The 14,779-nt window shown below is 50.5% G+C and overlaps 1 protein-coding gene across 2 annotated transcripts in view; it reads left to right on the top strand.

The window, feature by feature from the left end:
- EFL1 (elongation factor like GTPase 1) overlaps positions 1 to 14,779 on the top strand; it is a 122,320-nt gene that overhangs the window by 20,623 nt on the left and 86,918 nt on the right. For both annotated transcript variants that reach the window (XM_058736399.1, XM_058736398.1), the window contains 5 exons: positions 7,765 to 7,888; positions 9,170 to 9,246; positions 10,220 to 10,356; positions 12,077 to 12,199; positions 14,524 to 14,623. In XM_058736399.1, coding sequence (XP_058592382.1) covers positions 7,765 to 7,888; positions 9,170 to 9,246; positions 10,220 to 10,356; positions 12,077 to 12,199; positions 14,524 to 14,623 — 561 coding nt within the window. The remainder of the gene's footprint in view (positions 1 to 7,764; positions 7,889 to 9,169; positions 9,247 to 10,219; positions 10,357 to 12,076; positions 12,200 to 14,523; positions 14,624 to 14,779) is intronic.

Here is a 14,779-nt window from a genome sequence, read left to right as displayed (position 1 = left end):
TCACGATCTCGCGGTCCGTGAGTTCGAGCCCCACGTCGGGCTCTGGGCTGATGGCTCGGAGCCTGGAGCCTGTTTCCGATTCTGTGTCTCCCGTCTCCCTCTCTCTCTGCCCCTCCCCCATTCATGCTCTGTCTCTCTCTGTCCCAAAAATAAAACAAAAAAACAAAAAAAAAACGTTGAAATAAAATCTGTAGTGCAGGGGGCGCCTGGGTGGCTCAGTCGGTTAAGCATCTGACTTTGGCTCAGGTGATGATCTCACGGTTCGTGATTTCAAGCCCCACATCGGGCTCTGTGCTGACAGCAAGGAGCCTTCTTGGGATTCTCTCTCTCTCTCTCTCTCTCTCTCTCTCTCTCTCTCTCTCTCTCCCTCTCCCTCCCTCCCTCCCTCTCTCTCTCTCTCTCTCTCCCCCCCCTTCTTGCTTGCTCTCTCTCTCTCTCTCTCCCTCTCTCTCCCTCCCCTTCTTGCTTGCTCTCTCTCTCTCTCTCTCCCTCTCTCTCCCCCCCCCCTTCTTGCTTGCTCTCTCTCTCTCTCTCTCTCTCTCTCAAAATAAATTAACATTAAAAGTCAAGTCTGAGAACTCTGCATGGCCCCTAGATCCTGAAGATTTTCTCTCAGTTTTTTCTAAAAGTTTTATGGTTTTACTTTCTGCATTTAAGTCTGTGATCTAGGGGCGCCTGGGTGGCTCAGTTGGTTGGGCGGCCGACTTCAGCTCAGGTCATGATCTCGCAGTCCGTGAGTTCGAGCCCCGCGTCGGGCTCTGTGCTGACAGCTCGGAGCCTGGAGCCTGTTTCAGATTCTGTGTCTCCCTCTCTCTCTGCCCCTCCCCCGTTCATGCTCTGTCTCTCTCTGTCTCAAAAATAAATAAACGTTAAAAAAAAAAATTTAAAAAAAAATTAATAAGTCTGTGATCCATTCCGAGTTAATTTTCTGTGTAAGATGTGAGACTAGGGTCCAAGTTCTTTCTTTTTGGCTATGGATGTCTGAGTACTCCAGCACCCTTATGCCTCCTCCATTGTTTTTGTACCTTTGTCAAAATCGGTTGGACATACTTGTGTGGCTGTTTCTGAGTGTTCCGTTTCATTGATCTATGTGTCTGTCTTTCCTCCAGTAGCACCTAATCTCGATTACTGTGAGTACCTAGTTAAGTCTCGAAATTGGGTAGATTGTGTCTGCTCACGTTCCGCTTTTTGGAAGTGGTTTCTGCTGTTTGAGGATCTGTGGCTTTCCATATGCATTTTATAATAATCTTTGCCTGTATCTGCAAAAAACTTTTGTTAGGATTTATATGGAAAATGCACGGGGGAAACCTCTATATCAATTTGAGGAGAAGTGACATCTTTACGACGTCTCTTCTAATGCAGGAACACTCATTTTGTTTTTAGATTTTCTTTGATTTCTTTCGTTAGCATTTTGTACTTTTCTTTTTTTTTTTTTTTTTCCAACGTTTTTTATTTATTTTTTGGGACAGAGAGAGACAGAGCATGAACGGGGAAGGGGCAGAGAGAGAGGGAGACACACAGAATTGGAAACAGGCTCCTGGCTCCGAGCCATCAGCCCAGAGCCCGACGCGGGGCTCGAACTCACAGACCGCGAGATCGTGACCTGGCTGAAGTCGGACGCTTAACCGACTGCGCCACCCAGGCGCCCCAGCATTTTGTACTTTTCATCGTATGAGGCTTGTACATGTTGTATTGGTTCTGCACCTAAGTTTTCATTGTTTTTGAGCGATTATAAGTGGTATTATGTTTTTAATTTTGGTGTTCACCTATTCATCCCTACTTTTTGGAAATACAGTTAATTGATTTTTGTATGCTAATCTTGTATACCGTGACCTTGCTAAACTCACATACTGGAGTTTTCCCTAGGTTCCTTGGGACTTTCTACAAGACAGTCACCTCGTCTGCAAATAGGGACTGCTTTATTTCCTCCTTCACCGTGCTGCTTTCTTCTTTCCTTGCCTTACTGTGTTGGCAAGAGCTTCCAGGACTGTTGGAAGAGTGGGGAGACTAGACATCCTTGCCTTGTTCTGATCTTAGTGGGAACGTGCTCGGTCTTTCACCATTTTGTAGGTTATTTTTAAATGTTCTTTAGAAAAATTTTGTTTTTAAAAAGGGGGGATGCGCCTGGGTGGCTCCGTCAGTTAAGCGTCCGGCTTCGGCTCCCATCTTGATCTCACGGTTCATGGGTTCAAGACCCCCCGTTGGGCTCTGTGCTGACAGCTCAGAGCCTGGAGCCTGTTTCAGATTCTGTGTCTCCCTCTCTCTCTGCCCCTCCCCTGCTCGTTCTCTCTCTGTCTCTCAAAAATAAATAAAAGTCAGAAAAAAAATTTAAACGTTCTTTATCAAGTTGGGGAAATTCCCCTGTATTCCTTTTTTCTCAGTCATCTTTACGGATGTGTGTCAAATTTTGTCAAATGCTTTGTAGCAATTAATATAATCCTATGATTTTTCCTCTTTAACTTGTTAATATAGTGGATTACATTGATTTTTGAACATTGAACCAGTTCTGCATCTCCTTGTGGGTTTTAAGTACAGATGATTTTTTTGGAACTCTATTCTTTGAATATATTTTAAACTTCCTAAGGTACAAAAATGTGTACATGGGAGATCATGAAAAGTCTCCCACCCTGTCCCTTAGGATTTCATTTCATTTCCCCACAAGAAATTACCTCCCTGGCAGTTTCTGGTATATCCTCTGGAGGTTATTTATGAGCAGATACGTTCAGTGTAACGCGTATTGTCTGCACTAGCAGGAGTTCGTGTGGAAAGAAGCCAAGTCTGTTGAGAATGTGCACATGCTCAATGTTGACCGAGTAATTTTGCTTAAATCATTTCATTGAATTCTCAGGATGATCCTTTTAAATAGACGTTACGATTTAGTACCTACGACTAAAAGACATCCAGCAATCGTTTGCCCTCACTCGGCCACTAAGTGGAAGAACCGATCGACACCGAGGTTTATGCTCTCTTACTTCCGTGGGCTCTCGGTCCTTCTGCAGGCCCCTTCTGGATAGGTACACGCGGGAGCCATGGCATAGTGACGTCAGTTTTAGATTGTGGGAGGCAATAGATAATGTTTCTTAACTACAACCATTACTGACTCGTGGAATCCAAAAATCCAAACATTAAAGAATTACTACTTGGGGAGAAATGTCTGCGCTTGAGTCAACAGCTGTGGGGCCGCCGTGAGGTTCACTCTAGTCGTGGGCTCCGTCTTGCACGTACCGCAGGATGACAGAAGCAGACGCAGTGCGCCAGGTGAGAACAGAGCCCATCGCCAAACGTGTCGGTTTGGAAATGGGAGGGAAGAAGGGATCGGAAATGGACCAGAGTGCACGGCTTGGGAGGAGCCCAGCCAGCGTTGGCTGTTCTGTCCGCCTTTTCATAGGAACTTGCCCTCCACTCCCTTTTGACAGAACAGATTTTGCCGTGACAGTGAAATCGGGTCTAATACCATGATTTTTCCTTGTTGGTTTGCCAGCGGTTGTAGATACCATAGTCCGCTCGGTGCCTGTAAAGGTCATAAGAAAATTCAGAGAATGGATACGACAGACCCGCTGAGAATGTGTACTTTTCACACACGGTTGAGGACTTGGCAGCATTGTCACTTTGGGCCTCAGTTTCCTCTTCTGAAACATAAGAATATTGGGCTCAGATGATTTCTGAAAACTTTTTGAGCTAAAAAGTACAGTGATTGATTCGGTCACATAACCAGTCAGACCTGTTAGTTTCCTGATTCGTAAGCGTTTTGCCAGTGAGCCACAGGGTGGGGGGCTCGTCCTTTCCTTGGAGTGATTTCCATAAATAGTGTTAATGTTTTATGCAAAGTTTAGTCTGAATCTCAGAAACTGGCGGAAGCCTACTGTGGAAGGAGAAGGGGTGGAGAGAGAATCTCGCGCGGATGGAGGGGGGTGGCTGCTGTGTCCCTCACGACCTTGGACATTTTCACGTGCTCTCCGTCAGGGAGCGGGTCGCCCTGTGTTAGGCTGGGTCACCTGCAGACATCTGTCCGTGCCCGCCGTCGGCAAGCGGATGTGCTGATTTATAGGAAGCTGGTGGTGGAATGAAGGCACTCGAGGTGCTTTCCTGTAGACGTTCCTGCCGCGTGCCAGCGACTAGGGAAGGCGGGGCACCTGGTGTGTCACTGGAGGTGGGGACTGAGCACGTTTCAGAATGGGGAGGTTGACTCTGCAGGCTGTCAGGGGCGGGCCAGGATCAAGTGTGACTAGAAGCCGAGCCTGGGCGAGGGGCCTCAGCCTGTCCCGAGACAGACGTGGATCCGGAAGAACACTTTGTGCGGACACAGAGACACGCTGACTGGCATGGGCCGGAATCTGGCTCCGGTTTTAGACAAGTAGAACTGAGGCCCCAACCCTGTAAAACAGGGACAGGAGAGAAGGGCCAGTAAGACGTCCTCCCTAAAGCGGTTTTGTCTGTCCTTGGACACCGGTGTTCTCAGATCCTGCAGCTGAGATCAACCCACGGGGCGGCTTGACGCAAAAGGGCGTGTGACCCGGTAGTTAGCTCACCCTTGGCCGTGCTGCCGTGCAGGGGGACGGGCGGGAGATGGGGAGGTCCCGGCAGGTCGCCAGGTCTCTCCCGGAGCTTCGTCTGGAGGTGCTCGGTGGAGGAAGTGAATTAAAATAGAGTCCAAGAATGGAGAAATTGTCATCATTTTAAAATGACGACTATCTAATGACACATGAATAAAAGCACAAAGCACTAATGGGAGAAGTGGTGATGTTAAGCCGATCTGATGGTAACTATGGGATGAAAAAGAATGGGAAGGATGAGAACCAGGATTTCGAAGGATTTCTGTGCCTGTGTGTGTAAAGGAACGTGGCCTAGGAAAGGAGTTGAGGAGGACAGGAGTCTTCCTGTGCTGTACTTGATGATTCTGGTAGAAGTCTGAGGGTGTGGAAGCTTTAAGTTTACCACTTTTCAAGTGAAAAGCAGGACACATCTCTGACACAGGGTTGGACAAGATAAAGAAGATACAGAAGTCTGGGTACCACAAATCAATGTTTTAAAAGAATCCCAGAAGCACGAACAGAAATCACACTAGAGATCCCCCTGGTCACAACAGTTAGGACACTAAATGCATGAAATCCCCCACCGAGGAGAGCTTTTGAAAAGAAGGAAATTCCAGGGGTGCCTGGGTGGCTGAGTCACTGAAGAGGCCAAGTCTTGATTTTGGCTCCTGTCGTGATGTTACAGCCCTGAGATGGAGCCTCACATCAAACTCCGCACTGAACATGGAGCCTGCTTGAATCTCCCTCCCCCTCTATCCCTCTCTCTACCCCACTCTTCCCTCTCTGTCCCTCCCCTCTCCCTGTCTCTCCCTCCCCTCTCCCCTCCCTCCCTCTCCTCTCTCCCCCTCCCCTGTCTCCCCTCTCCCCCCCTTTCTCTCTCTCCACCCCCACTCAAAAAATAATAAAAAATAAGGAAGCAAAGGAGATTCCATTAAAAAAAAAAAACCCAAAGGTTTGCTACACAGAATAGATAAATAGCATAGTTGACAGAGGATAAATACCAAAGCTTTGGCTCAATATGTCAATCAAATGTGAGCAGAAAGAAAATTCACCAGTTTTGATGAACAACGCAGAGTTTATAACAAATGTATCGTGGCGTAAGGATCCTTTTTATGTGGATAATGGACAGTTTTCAGTAGTGAAGAGGTTCATTCTCTGTCAGTGATCACAACAACAGAGTGCATGAGACAAAAACAGAAGTAGAGGTAGAAATGTGTATGGCTTCGGGAAGATTTTATATCACAGACCGTTAACAGGTCCAGAGAAACCATAAACCATGTGAATCGCATAATAACTAAAGTCAGAATTTAAGTGTCCGTGAAGAATATACAAAAATCGGTCCTGTATCAGGCAAGAGAAAAAAAAACAACAACAACGCAGTTTTGAAAATACTGAAAGTTCACCGTGTTAGTCACACAGTCATTATCTTCAGTTTTAACCATGTAAGAACAGACCCAGGCTTTATCCGTTGAGGCCCTGACAGGCATCACCATCACCATCACCGTAAAGGTTAGGGCTCTCGGGTGGAGTGGGGTTGGAGGCTGTGCTGGGACCTCCGCGGTCTCCCTCCTGGGGGTTCCGGAACGGGGCTGCACGTCTGCGTGGAGGTTTGCACCGTACCCGGCAGGGTCAGGTGTTGATGAGCAGAAAGCCACGGGGAGGTAGGGTCTGCCGACCTGTGTCTGGGAGGGGGGTTCTGTGCCTTGCTCTAAGCGTGCTTAACCACAGGAAGCCGGGGAGGAGGGCCCTGGAGCGGGCAGCAGGACAGAGTCTGTTTCTGTTTGGAGGCTCGGCAACTGCGTGCATTCGGCCCCTGGCCTCCTCATATGTGGAGTAGCCCCTGCTACTGCGAGAGAGACCACTGCTGCTCCTTCCAGCCTTCCACGGCGGGAAAGCTGTCGGTCTGTGCCGTGAGGCACGAATTTATGGAGAGGAGGGGTCCCTCCTTCAAATATAAAAAAAATTGTAATAGTGTGGCAATGATAATATGGAGCATATGTCTAGAGCGTAGGCAGTTTATAGATATAATAAATGTAAATAACATGGCAATAGAAACTAAAGTTTTGGAAATTTTTTAAAAAACTTCAGCCGAACAAATAGGTGTTGGGTCAAACGGGAAATGAAGTTTCTAATCGCCAATTGCTTTGAGGTCGTGGCCCGTCGAGGCCAACTCCGGAGCGTCAGCGGCCTGTAACCATAGATCTTGAAGTTTGATTCCCGGTTGGGTATTTTCTCTCCCTTCGCCCCCAGGGAGGGGGGACACTGGGTGTTTATCTTCAGATTCTGTTGCGCCTGCTTTTGCTTCTAAGCTGCAGCCTGACCCTTGTCACACTGCCGGCTCCGACCATAATTAGTAACTTCCTCCCCTCTGGCCACCTCCTGCTCGTCCCAGGCCTCCGCTGTCGCCGGAGAGTGTCAGCTAACAGGACAAGGTTGCGGTTAACCCCTGGTTCTGGCACGACCGCGGCTGCTGACGAGTGCGTAAAGACTTGTCCGGACTGTGTTGCCTTTGGACTCCTTGTGCGGCGGGAGAACGGCAGGCATCTTCCAAGATGCTGGTACTTTGAGAGTTGGACTCACAGCTCACGCTCAATAGGCTGTTCCCCGCAGAGAAGAGATTTTTTCCCCTAGGTCTTCCGTCCGGATGGCACCGACATTGTATGCGGTGCCCTTAATTGTCTGGTTATTGCTCTCACGTGGCCGGGGAGCGAAGCTGGTGCCAACTGGTTTCGCCGCGGGCCCGGGAGGGTTGAGTACTTGTGCATGTTTTTAACCCAGGATGCCAAAAGGCCTTTTCCGGCTGGCTCCGGCGGTTTCCCTTTGTGAGCAACGGGCAACCCAGAGCAGGGAGGGGCTGAGACAGAGCTTAACGCTGGCGTAGCTGCAGGGGGCAGCCGGGGCCCTATCTCCTCGGCCCCTGTGCCTCTTGGCTGCTTTCACACGTGCGGACGTAAGACGGGGAGCGGCCGCACGCCTTCTGATTCCTGCGAACGCAGAGCGAGTGCCCGGGGGCGTGGGCAGCCGCGTCGGGTGGTACCTACGTGGTATCTCGGCACCGCCGCCTTTGCCGTAAAACGCGGGGGTGCCGGTACCAGCTTGTCGGACGGTGGAAACGACTGCGTCCGCGGTGCGTTTAGAGTCCGCTGAACCTGCCTCGGAAACGCTCCAAGTGTCAGCTGCGCTCGGACTTGATTATTGTTATCAGTGACGAGAACACTTGATTTCCTTCCAGGATCGAGCACTTTGCCAGAATCTACAGTCAGAAAATTGGCATCAGAAAAGAAGTCCTTATGAAAACCCTGTGGGGAGATTATTACATAAATATGAAGGCCAAGAAGATTATGAAGGTTGATCAGGTGATGTGGCACGTGTCCCTCGCGTTCTCGCCCTGTTCAGACTTGCGCGGTAACACCTTTACTGTCCTTGGTTCACGTGGGTCAGTCCACGAGGGGCTTTTTCCTGTACACATTTGGTTAAAGCTCCTGTGTCTCATTTCCAAGTGTTGTTCTTTAAATACCGGGTGTTTAAAGAGACGTGCTCTCGGAGCCTGCTGTACCCCGAGGCTCCGCCGAGGCCTCTCTCCCGCCGAGCGCTGGTCACCGCATGTGCTCACGGGGAGAGGTGGCTACTGCCCAGCCCTTCCTTCTGTAGGCAGAGGGGATGCCGAGTCACGGAGCCTCGAAGGATACTTCCTTACGGCCGGGTTGTTGTTTTAATGTAAAATTCAGGATTTTATAAATTCATTCTCACGGAAGAGCACGTATGTTCCTTTTAGAAAATGCTTGTGAATATAAAGCCACAAGGAAAAGAAAAAAACAGAAGCCAGCACTGCTAATGCTATGGTTTTAATTTTGTGCGTTCTCATAGGATAGAGACATACATCCCTCAGTTGATTCTGTTATTTACGTAACGGAGCTGGTGGTTTGCTTCACATCATATTGTGAACATCTCCCCTTGCCATTAAAAGCTTTTCATAAACAGTATATTTTAAAAAGGAGCCAGTGTGGCGAGGTGGGTCGAGAGTCTGAGTCTGTGGCTGAGTCTCGGCTCTGTGGCCTCTGTCTCGTTCTTCTATCTGTGAAATGGGGACAGTAGTTTTTACCTCCTTGAGCAAGGGGGCGTCCGTTTATGTTCTGTCTCCTGTGTGTGTGAGGGCATCCTTCTCCTGGTGCTCTTGCCATTATTTTGCATAGATTTTGTTTGGTAAGAGAAACGGTAGGGCTTCTTGTTTTTCTGTTACCCTCTTCCTTGAAGTTTAGTGTTTTCCATGTTTAAGAACATTGTTCGGATGAAGTTCGTGGAAGGACCTGCACACGCGGAGTGAATTTTCAGCTCCCGGTGTGGGCATCGTGTGCCCCCTGATGGCAGTGGGGGGAGGCGGCGGTCCCAGCGACTTGACCCCCAGCCGGTCTCGTCGTTTGTCGAGTCTCTGGTTCCCAGAGGAAGAGAACAGTGGTTGTTACTGACTGCAGATTATTGGCTGTTTAGTGCATATTTATAACTGCTCTCTGCCACTTTACTGCTAAGTAAACATCTTCTAGTAGAAACGAGACATGTTAATACAACACGTCGAGAATGAATATGTAGGCTGCCTGTTGAATATTGGGAAACTTAAGTACGTGTGTTCTTTTTTACAGGCGAAAGGAAAGAAACCTTTATTTGTACAGTTGATCCTGGAGAATATATGGAGTTTGTATGATGCGGTCTTGAAAAGGTAAGACTGCTATAGTCCTGGGTCTTTGGGCGCTGTGATTTGCCTCCCTTCCAGCGTGATGGGTGTCTCTTCACAGAGGTGGGCTGGACGGAGCAAGTGAATGGACCCTTCACAGATGGGCTGGTCCCGGGGTCCAAGGTGGAAGGGCACGTGGTGCAGGTAAAGGTGGTGGGAGGGACTGAGGAGCAGTCTGTGCTTCTGGAGGGCTGAGACGAGGATATAGACGAGATGGGCGGAGGGAAACGCTGGACCTTTGGTTGTATAAACCCAGTTTGAGATGAAATCGTATTTGTAGTGGAAAGGGTATTTGACATCTAGGATCATTCACAGGGAACTTGGGAACCGACCTGCCTGATACAAGTAGAAAGAAGGTTTGCTTTAGTACATTTCCATTCAGAGTTATCTGGAGTTGGAACTGTGACTTCCAGCACTCGTACATAAAACTGCCTCTCCAATCACCATAGCTCGCTAGGGGGATTGGGCTGGTGCTCCAAGGGGCTCTGAAGAAGGGGTCATTGGAAGGAACGGAGTAGAGATTGAGCCGTCCTCCGCTGTGGCTGGAGCCCCTTCCAGGTGTGTCTAGTCTCTTGTAGGAGGAGTATGTTGGGAGGAACCGTGTCTAGTTCTTTTTTTTATTAAAAAAAAAATTTTTTTTTAATGTTTACTTATTTTTGAGAGAGAGCACGAGCCGGGGAGGAGCAGAGAGAGGGGGAGACACAGAATCCAAAACAGGTTCCAGGCTCCGAGCTGTCCGCATAGAGCCCGATGCGGGGCTCGAACTCACAAACTGTGAGATCATGACCTGAGCCGAAGTCGGACGCTCAACCGACTGAGCCACCCAGGCGCCCCCGAAGTGTGCCTAGTTCTTGTGGAAGGAGTGTGTCTGGAGGAAGGGTGTCCGAATGTGGCATTCCTTTTCCTCTCTGCCCCTGGGTGTCTCTCTGTGACCTCCCTGTTTGTATGTTTCCTACAGGGACAAAGAAAAAATTGATAGGATCGTGACTTCTTTAGGATTGAAGATTGGAGCCCGGGAGGCACGACATTCTGATCCTAAAGTTCAGATCAATGCCATTTGCAGCCAGTGGCTGCCCATTTCCCATGCTGTGCTTGGTATCCTTTGTCCCGATGGTTTTTAATGAAGTGATAGTTTTGACAAAACAGGAGAAACGTGACTGGCAAACAGGAAATCCTTTGGAAGTAACACATTTCAATCCAGAGTAAGTCTTCTGTGGGGCGCCTGGGTGGCTCAGTAGGTTGAGCGTCCGACTTCGGCTCAGGTCATGATCTTGCAGTTTGTGAGTTTGAGCCCCGCGTCGGGCTCTGTGCTGACAGCTCGGAGCCTGGAGCCTGCTTTGGATTGTGTGTGTGTGTGTGTGTGTGTGTGTCTCTCTCTCTCTCTCTCTCTCTCTCTGCCCCTCCCCGACTCACGCTCTGTCTCTCTCTCTCTCTCTCTCTCTCTCTCTGCCCCTCCTCCACTCACGCTCTGTCTCTCCTTTGGAAATAAATAAACATTAAAAAAAAAAAATCAAAGTAAGTCTTCTGTGGTTATTTCGTATTCCACCACGAAACTGTATTTAATGCTTTTAAAAATGAATCTTCTGATGCTAATTCGTATTCTTACTAATACCAATTCAAACGAATGTTCTTTCAGGAAGCTGTGTCTTTTTGTTTAGTAGACTGTGACAACAAAAAATTTTATTTTACTAACATTTATGTGTAACTAGATAGTTTAGATGTGTATGTCAGATCAGTGTTTCATTTTAGTGCCATATTTTCTTAGCATATTGGTATTTCTTGTTATATTACTTATTCGAGGAAGACAAGTTGAGATACATTAGAGTAATTAAAACAATTTTTACATTCATTTATTTTTGAGAGAGAGAGAGAGAGAGACAGAGCATGAGTGGGGGAGGGGCAGAGAGGGAGACACAGAATCTGAAAGAGACTCCAGGCTCCGAGCTGTCAGCACAGAGCCTGACGCGGGGTTTGAACCCATGAACCGTGAAATCACGACCTGAGCCGAAGTCAGAAGCTTAACTGACTGAGCCACCCAGGTGTCCCAACTAAAGTAATTTTATAGGTAAACTATCTTCTTTTCATTGATCTGCGTGTCCCAAGCAGCCCCCGTTGGGCTGTGGTACAGTGTCCCGGGCGTGGGCCAGCAGTGGCACCTCAGCCCGGAGCTGGGATGGACCCACATCTGCAGTGACACTGGCTTGGGGAGGGGACTTTCTCGTGTCATAGCTGGTGGCTGATGTTTTCATAAAAGTTTGTAGAGACAAACCACGTGAAAAAATTTTAGGACAAGCTACTGAGCTCTCCTCACTTGTTCCGTGGGCTGTCAGTGCATTAGGATGTCTGTCTTCAGAGTCCTCCCTGGGATGGGGTGCCTGATGGCTCAGCCGGTTAAGTGCCCGACTTCGGCTCAGGTCACAATCTTGCGGTTCGTGGGTTCGAGTCCCGCGTCGGGCCCTGTGCTGACAGCTCAGAGCCTGGAACCTGCTTTGGATTCTGTGTCTCCCAATCTCTCTCTCCCCCCCCCCCCCCCCCCGCCGGTGCTCTGTATCTCTCTCTCTCAAAAATAAATATACATTAAAAAAAAATTAAAAAAAAAAAAAAAAAAAAAAAAGAATCCTCCCCGGGCTTGAGAGAGTCCACGAACTCCCTGAACTTGTGTCTGTATTTTGAGACGTGACGCGCGATGTTTGACAGCTTGGGCGTTTTGTGTGTGGATGTCCACTGCTACCTCAGGAGTCGGCGTGTGCTGTGAGTCTGTGCCTGGGTGGAGGGCACTTGTTCACGATTGTGAGTCCTTAACCGCAGACTTCAGCGATGGTGTGTCAGAAACTTCCTAGCCCCCTGGACATTACGGCCGAGCGGGTGGAGAAGCTGATGTGCACGGGATCACAGACGTTTGACTCTCTTCCCCCAGAAACCCAGGCCCTGAAAGCAGGTGAGCCGAAGGTGGACGCGGCAGGGGCTTGGTTGAGCGTCCCAAGCCCAGGCTGCTCTAGACCAGTTAGCCAGGTGGCCGATTCCACGGACAGTTCCACAAAAGGCCCTATTGCCAGTTTTGTTTTCCTGCCGAAGTCGGAGTTTTGCCACGGCCATTCTGTCCTCTCTGGGCTGGGAGAGCGGAGGCTCTGAGACGCCTCCCTTCTGCCCCGGTCTCGTCTCCTGATCTCCTGGTGACCCTGTCTCCCGGTCCCTGGACGAACAACGGTGTGTCCCTGAGCTGCTCTGCTGCCACCATGGCAGGGTCCCTGGGGGCCGCGGAAGGGGTTCCAGGGCCAGGCCTCTCTTTGGTCCCCACAAGAGGGGACCCGCCCGTCCCAGGCTCCGTCAGGCTCCATGACAGGCAGCTGCGAGGACTCGCGGCCTCCACTTTCCCTCCGATTAGATGTGCAGCCTCCAGCCCAGAACCACTCGGGTGCTGTTCTCGGGGCCCCTCTTGAGTGTCCTCGTTAAATCCTCTGACCGGGGGCGCCTGGGTGGCGCAGTCGGTTAAGCGTCCGACTTCAGCCAGGTCACGATCTCGCGGTCCGTGAGTTCGAGCCCCGTGTCGGGCTCTGGGCCGATGGCTCGGAGCCTGGAGCCTGTTTCCGATTCTGTGTCTCCCTCTCTCTCTGCCCCTCCCCCGTTCATGCTCTGTCTCTCTCTGTCCCAAAAATAAATAAAAAACGTTGAAAAAAAAAAAAAAAATCCTCTGACCGGATCCATCACGAGTGTCTGACGGTGTAGATCACTCCTCCCCCCAGGAGACACCGTCTTCTCGTGACTTCGGGCTTCCCCCTGCTTGTGCTTTTCTCCCTGTCTCCCTGGCCGCCCATCCTTCACGTCTTTCCCGGCTCCTCGCCCTGACTTTTCCGGGGTGGGACGCCCCAAGCAAGGCTCAGCCTTCAGACCCCATCCGTTCCCTCCCTGCATCCGGTCCCCTGGCGACCTCCTCCACCTCAGGGCTGTCCGCGACAGCACACTCACCGTTGCCACCCACCTGTGCGGCTGCAGCGCGCGTCTGCTCCCTTCCCCGCCCCCCCTTTCCCACTCCCGTCACGGCACCCCACCGCCCCCCTGCTCCCGTCGCGGCACCCCACCGCCCCCCTGCTCCCGTCGCGGCACCCCACCGCCCACCCCCTCTCCGCTCGCCTGCCCGAGGTGCGCCACACCCCGCCACCCCCCCCACACCGCACCTCCCACGCGGGGCTTCCTCCCGCCGCCCGAAGCCTGCCTCCCCCAGTTCCGCCCCACGAGGTCCCTTCCTTCTCCCGCCCACTCCCACAGCTGGCCGTCATCCGGGCTCTGTGTGATTCCGCACCCTGCGTGGCCTTGCTCTGCAGTCCGTCCAGAGCGGGGCATTCGGCATTTCTGCGTCTGCCTCCCTGGGCCGCACGGTGATCTCTCACCTGCTTGAGAGGACAGCTTTTCGCTGGGGTCCCTGCTTCTGCCTTGGGTTCCCTTCGGCGTTCTCCCGGTGCGGCCTGGGCGATCTTGGTGCGGCGGGGGGACCACCCTGCTCCTCACAGCTGTGCCCTGGTGCCCTAGGCGACACGCCTGGTGTGTGTTCACTTCTGACTTCCTGTGGCTTTGTTCTTGCTTGAATTTTACTGTCGACTTCTTTCGCTGATGTGCACATTATTTTGGTGTGGGGTGATTTTCTTTCTTTTTAAATTAATCAGGGCACCCGGGTGACTCAGTTAAGTATCCCGGATGACACTTGATTATGGCTCAGGTCATGATCTCACGGTTTGTGGGTCTGACCCCCACATTGGGTTCTGTGCTGACAGTGTGGAGCCTGCTTGGTGTGTTCGTTCTCCCTCTCTCTCTCTCTCTCTTCCCCCCCCCCACTTGTGCACCCCCCCACTCATGCACCCTCTCTCAAAATAAATGTAAGCATTAAAAAAATTAATCAGTGGTTTTATACCTCTAAGAGGTAAAGAAAGGTGTCAATACGTTGATAGGAAATTGTGTTAGGTTGTATAGATTTAGGGGAAATTAACATCATTATACTACTGAGTATTTTCTAAGGGTTTTGTTACTGCCCTGATAAGATAGCCCCTTCCGTTTTCTAACTTGTGTAAGTTGTGTGTATTTTATTAATGAGCTACCTTGTTGACTATTGACACGTGGGAACATTCCTCAGTGTTCCCCCTTGCTCACTGGGTCTAGGGAAGAATTTGTGAGGCTTATGGTGTGTGTGTGGGGGGGTGCTTTGCTGGCTTCAGCTCCGTGTAGGGTTGACGGGAAAAAGAGTGACATTTTCACTCCCTGTTTGTGTAGCTTTCCTGAAATGTGGGAGTGAAGACACTGCTCCGGTTATCATCTTTGTTTCCAAAATGTTTGCCGTTGATGCCAAGGCTTTGCCGCAGAACAAGCCCAGGTAAGGATAGGGGCGGGGCGGGGGGGGGTGTCACGTTCCCAGGGTGGCACAGAGGGGGTGTGGGTGGAGCACGCCCCTGCTTTTCCTCCCCAGCCCCGGACTGCTGGTGAGCCCCCCCCTGTGGAAACATACGGTGTGCACCCTGCGAGGTGAAAT

Source organism: Neofelis nebulosa, chromosome 7, assembly GCF_028018385.1.
Source record: "Neofelis nebulosa isolate mNeoNeb1 chromosome 7, mNeoNeb1.pri, whole genome shotgun sequence".
Taxonomy (NCBI): domain Eukaryota; kingdom Metazoa; phylum Chordata; class Mammalia; order Carnivora; family Felidae; genus Neofelis; species Neofelis nebulosa.
The sequence above is the reverse complement of the archived record's forward strand: the minus strand, read 5'-3'. Positions and strand labels throughout refer to the sequence as shown.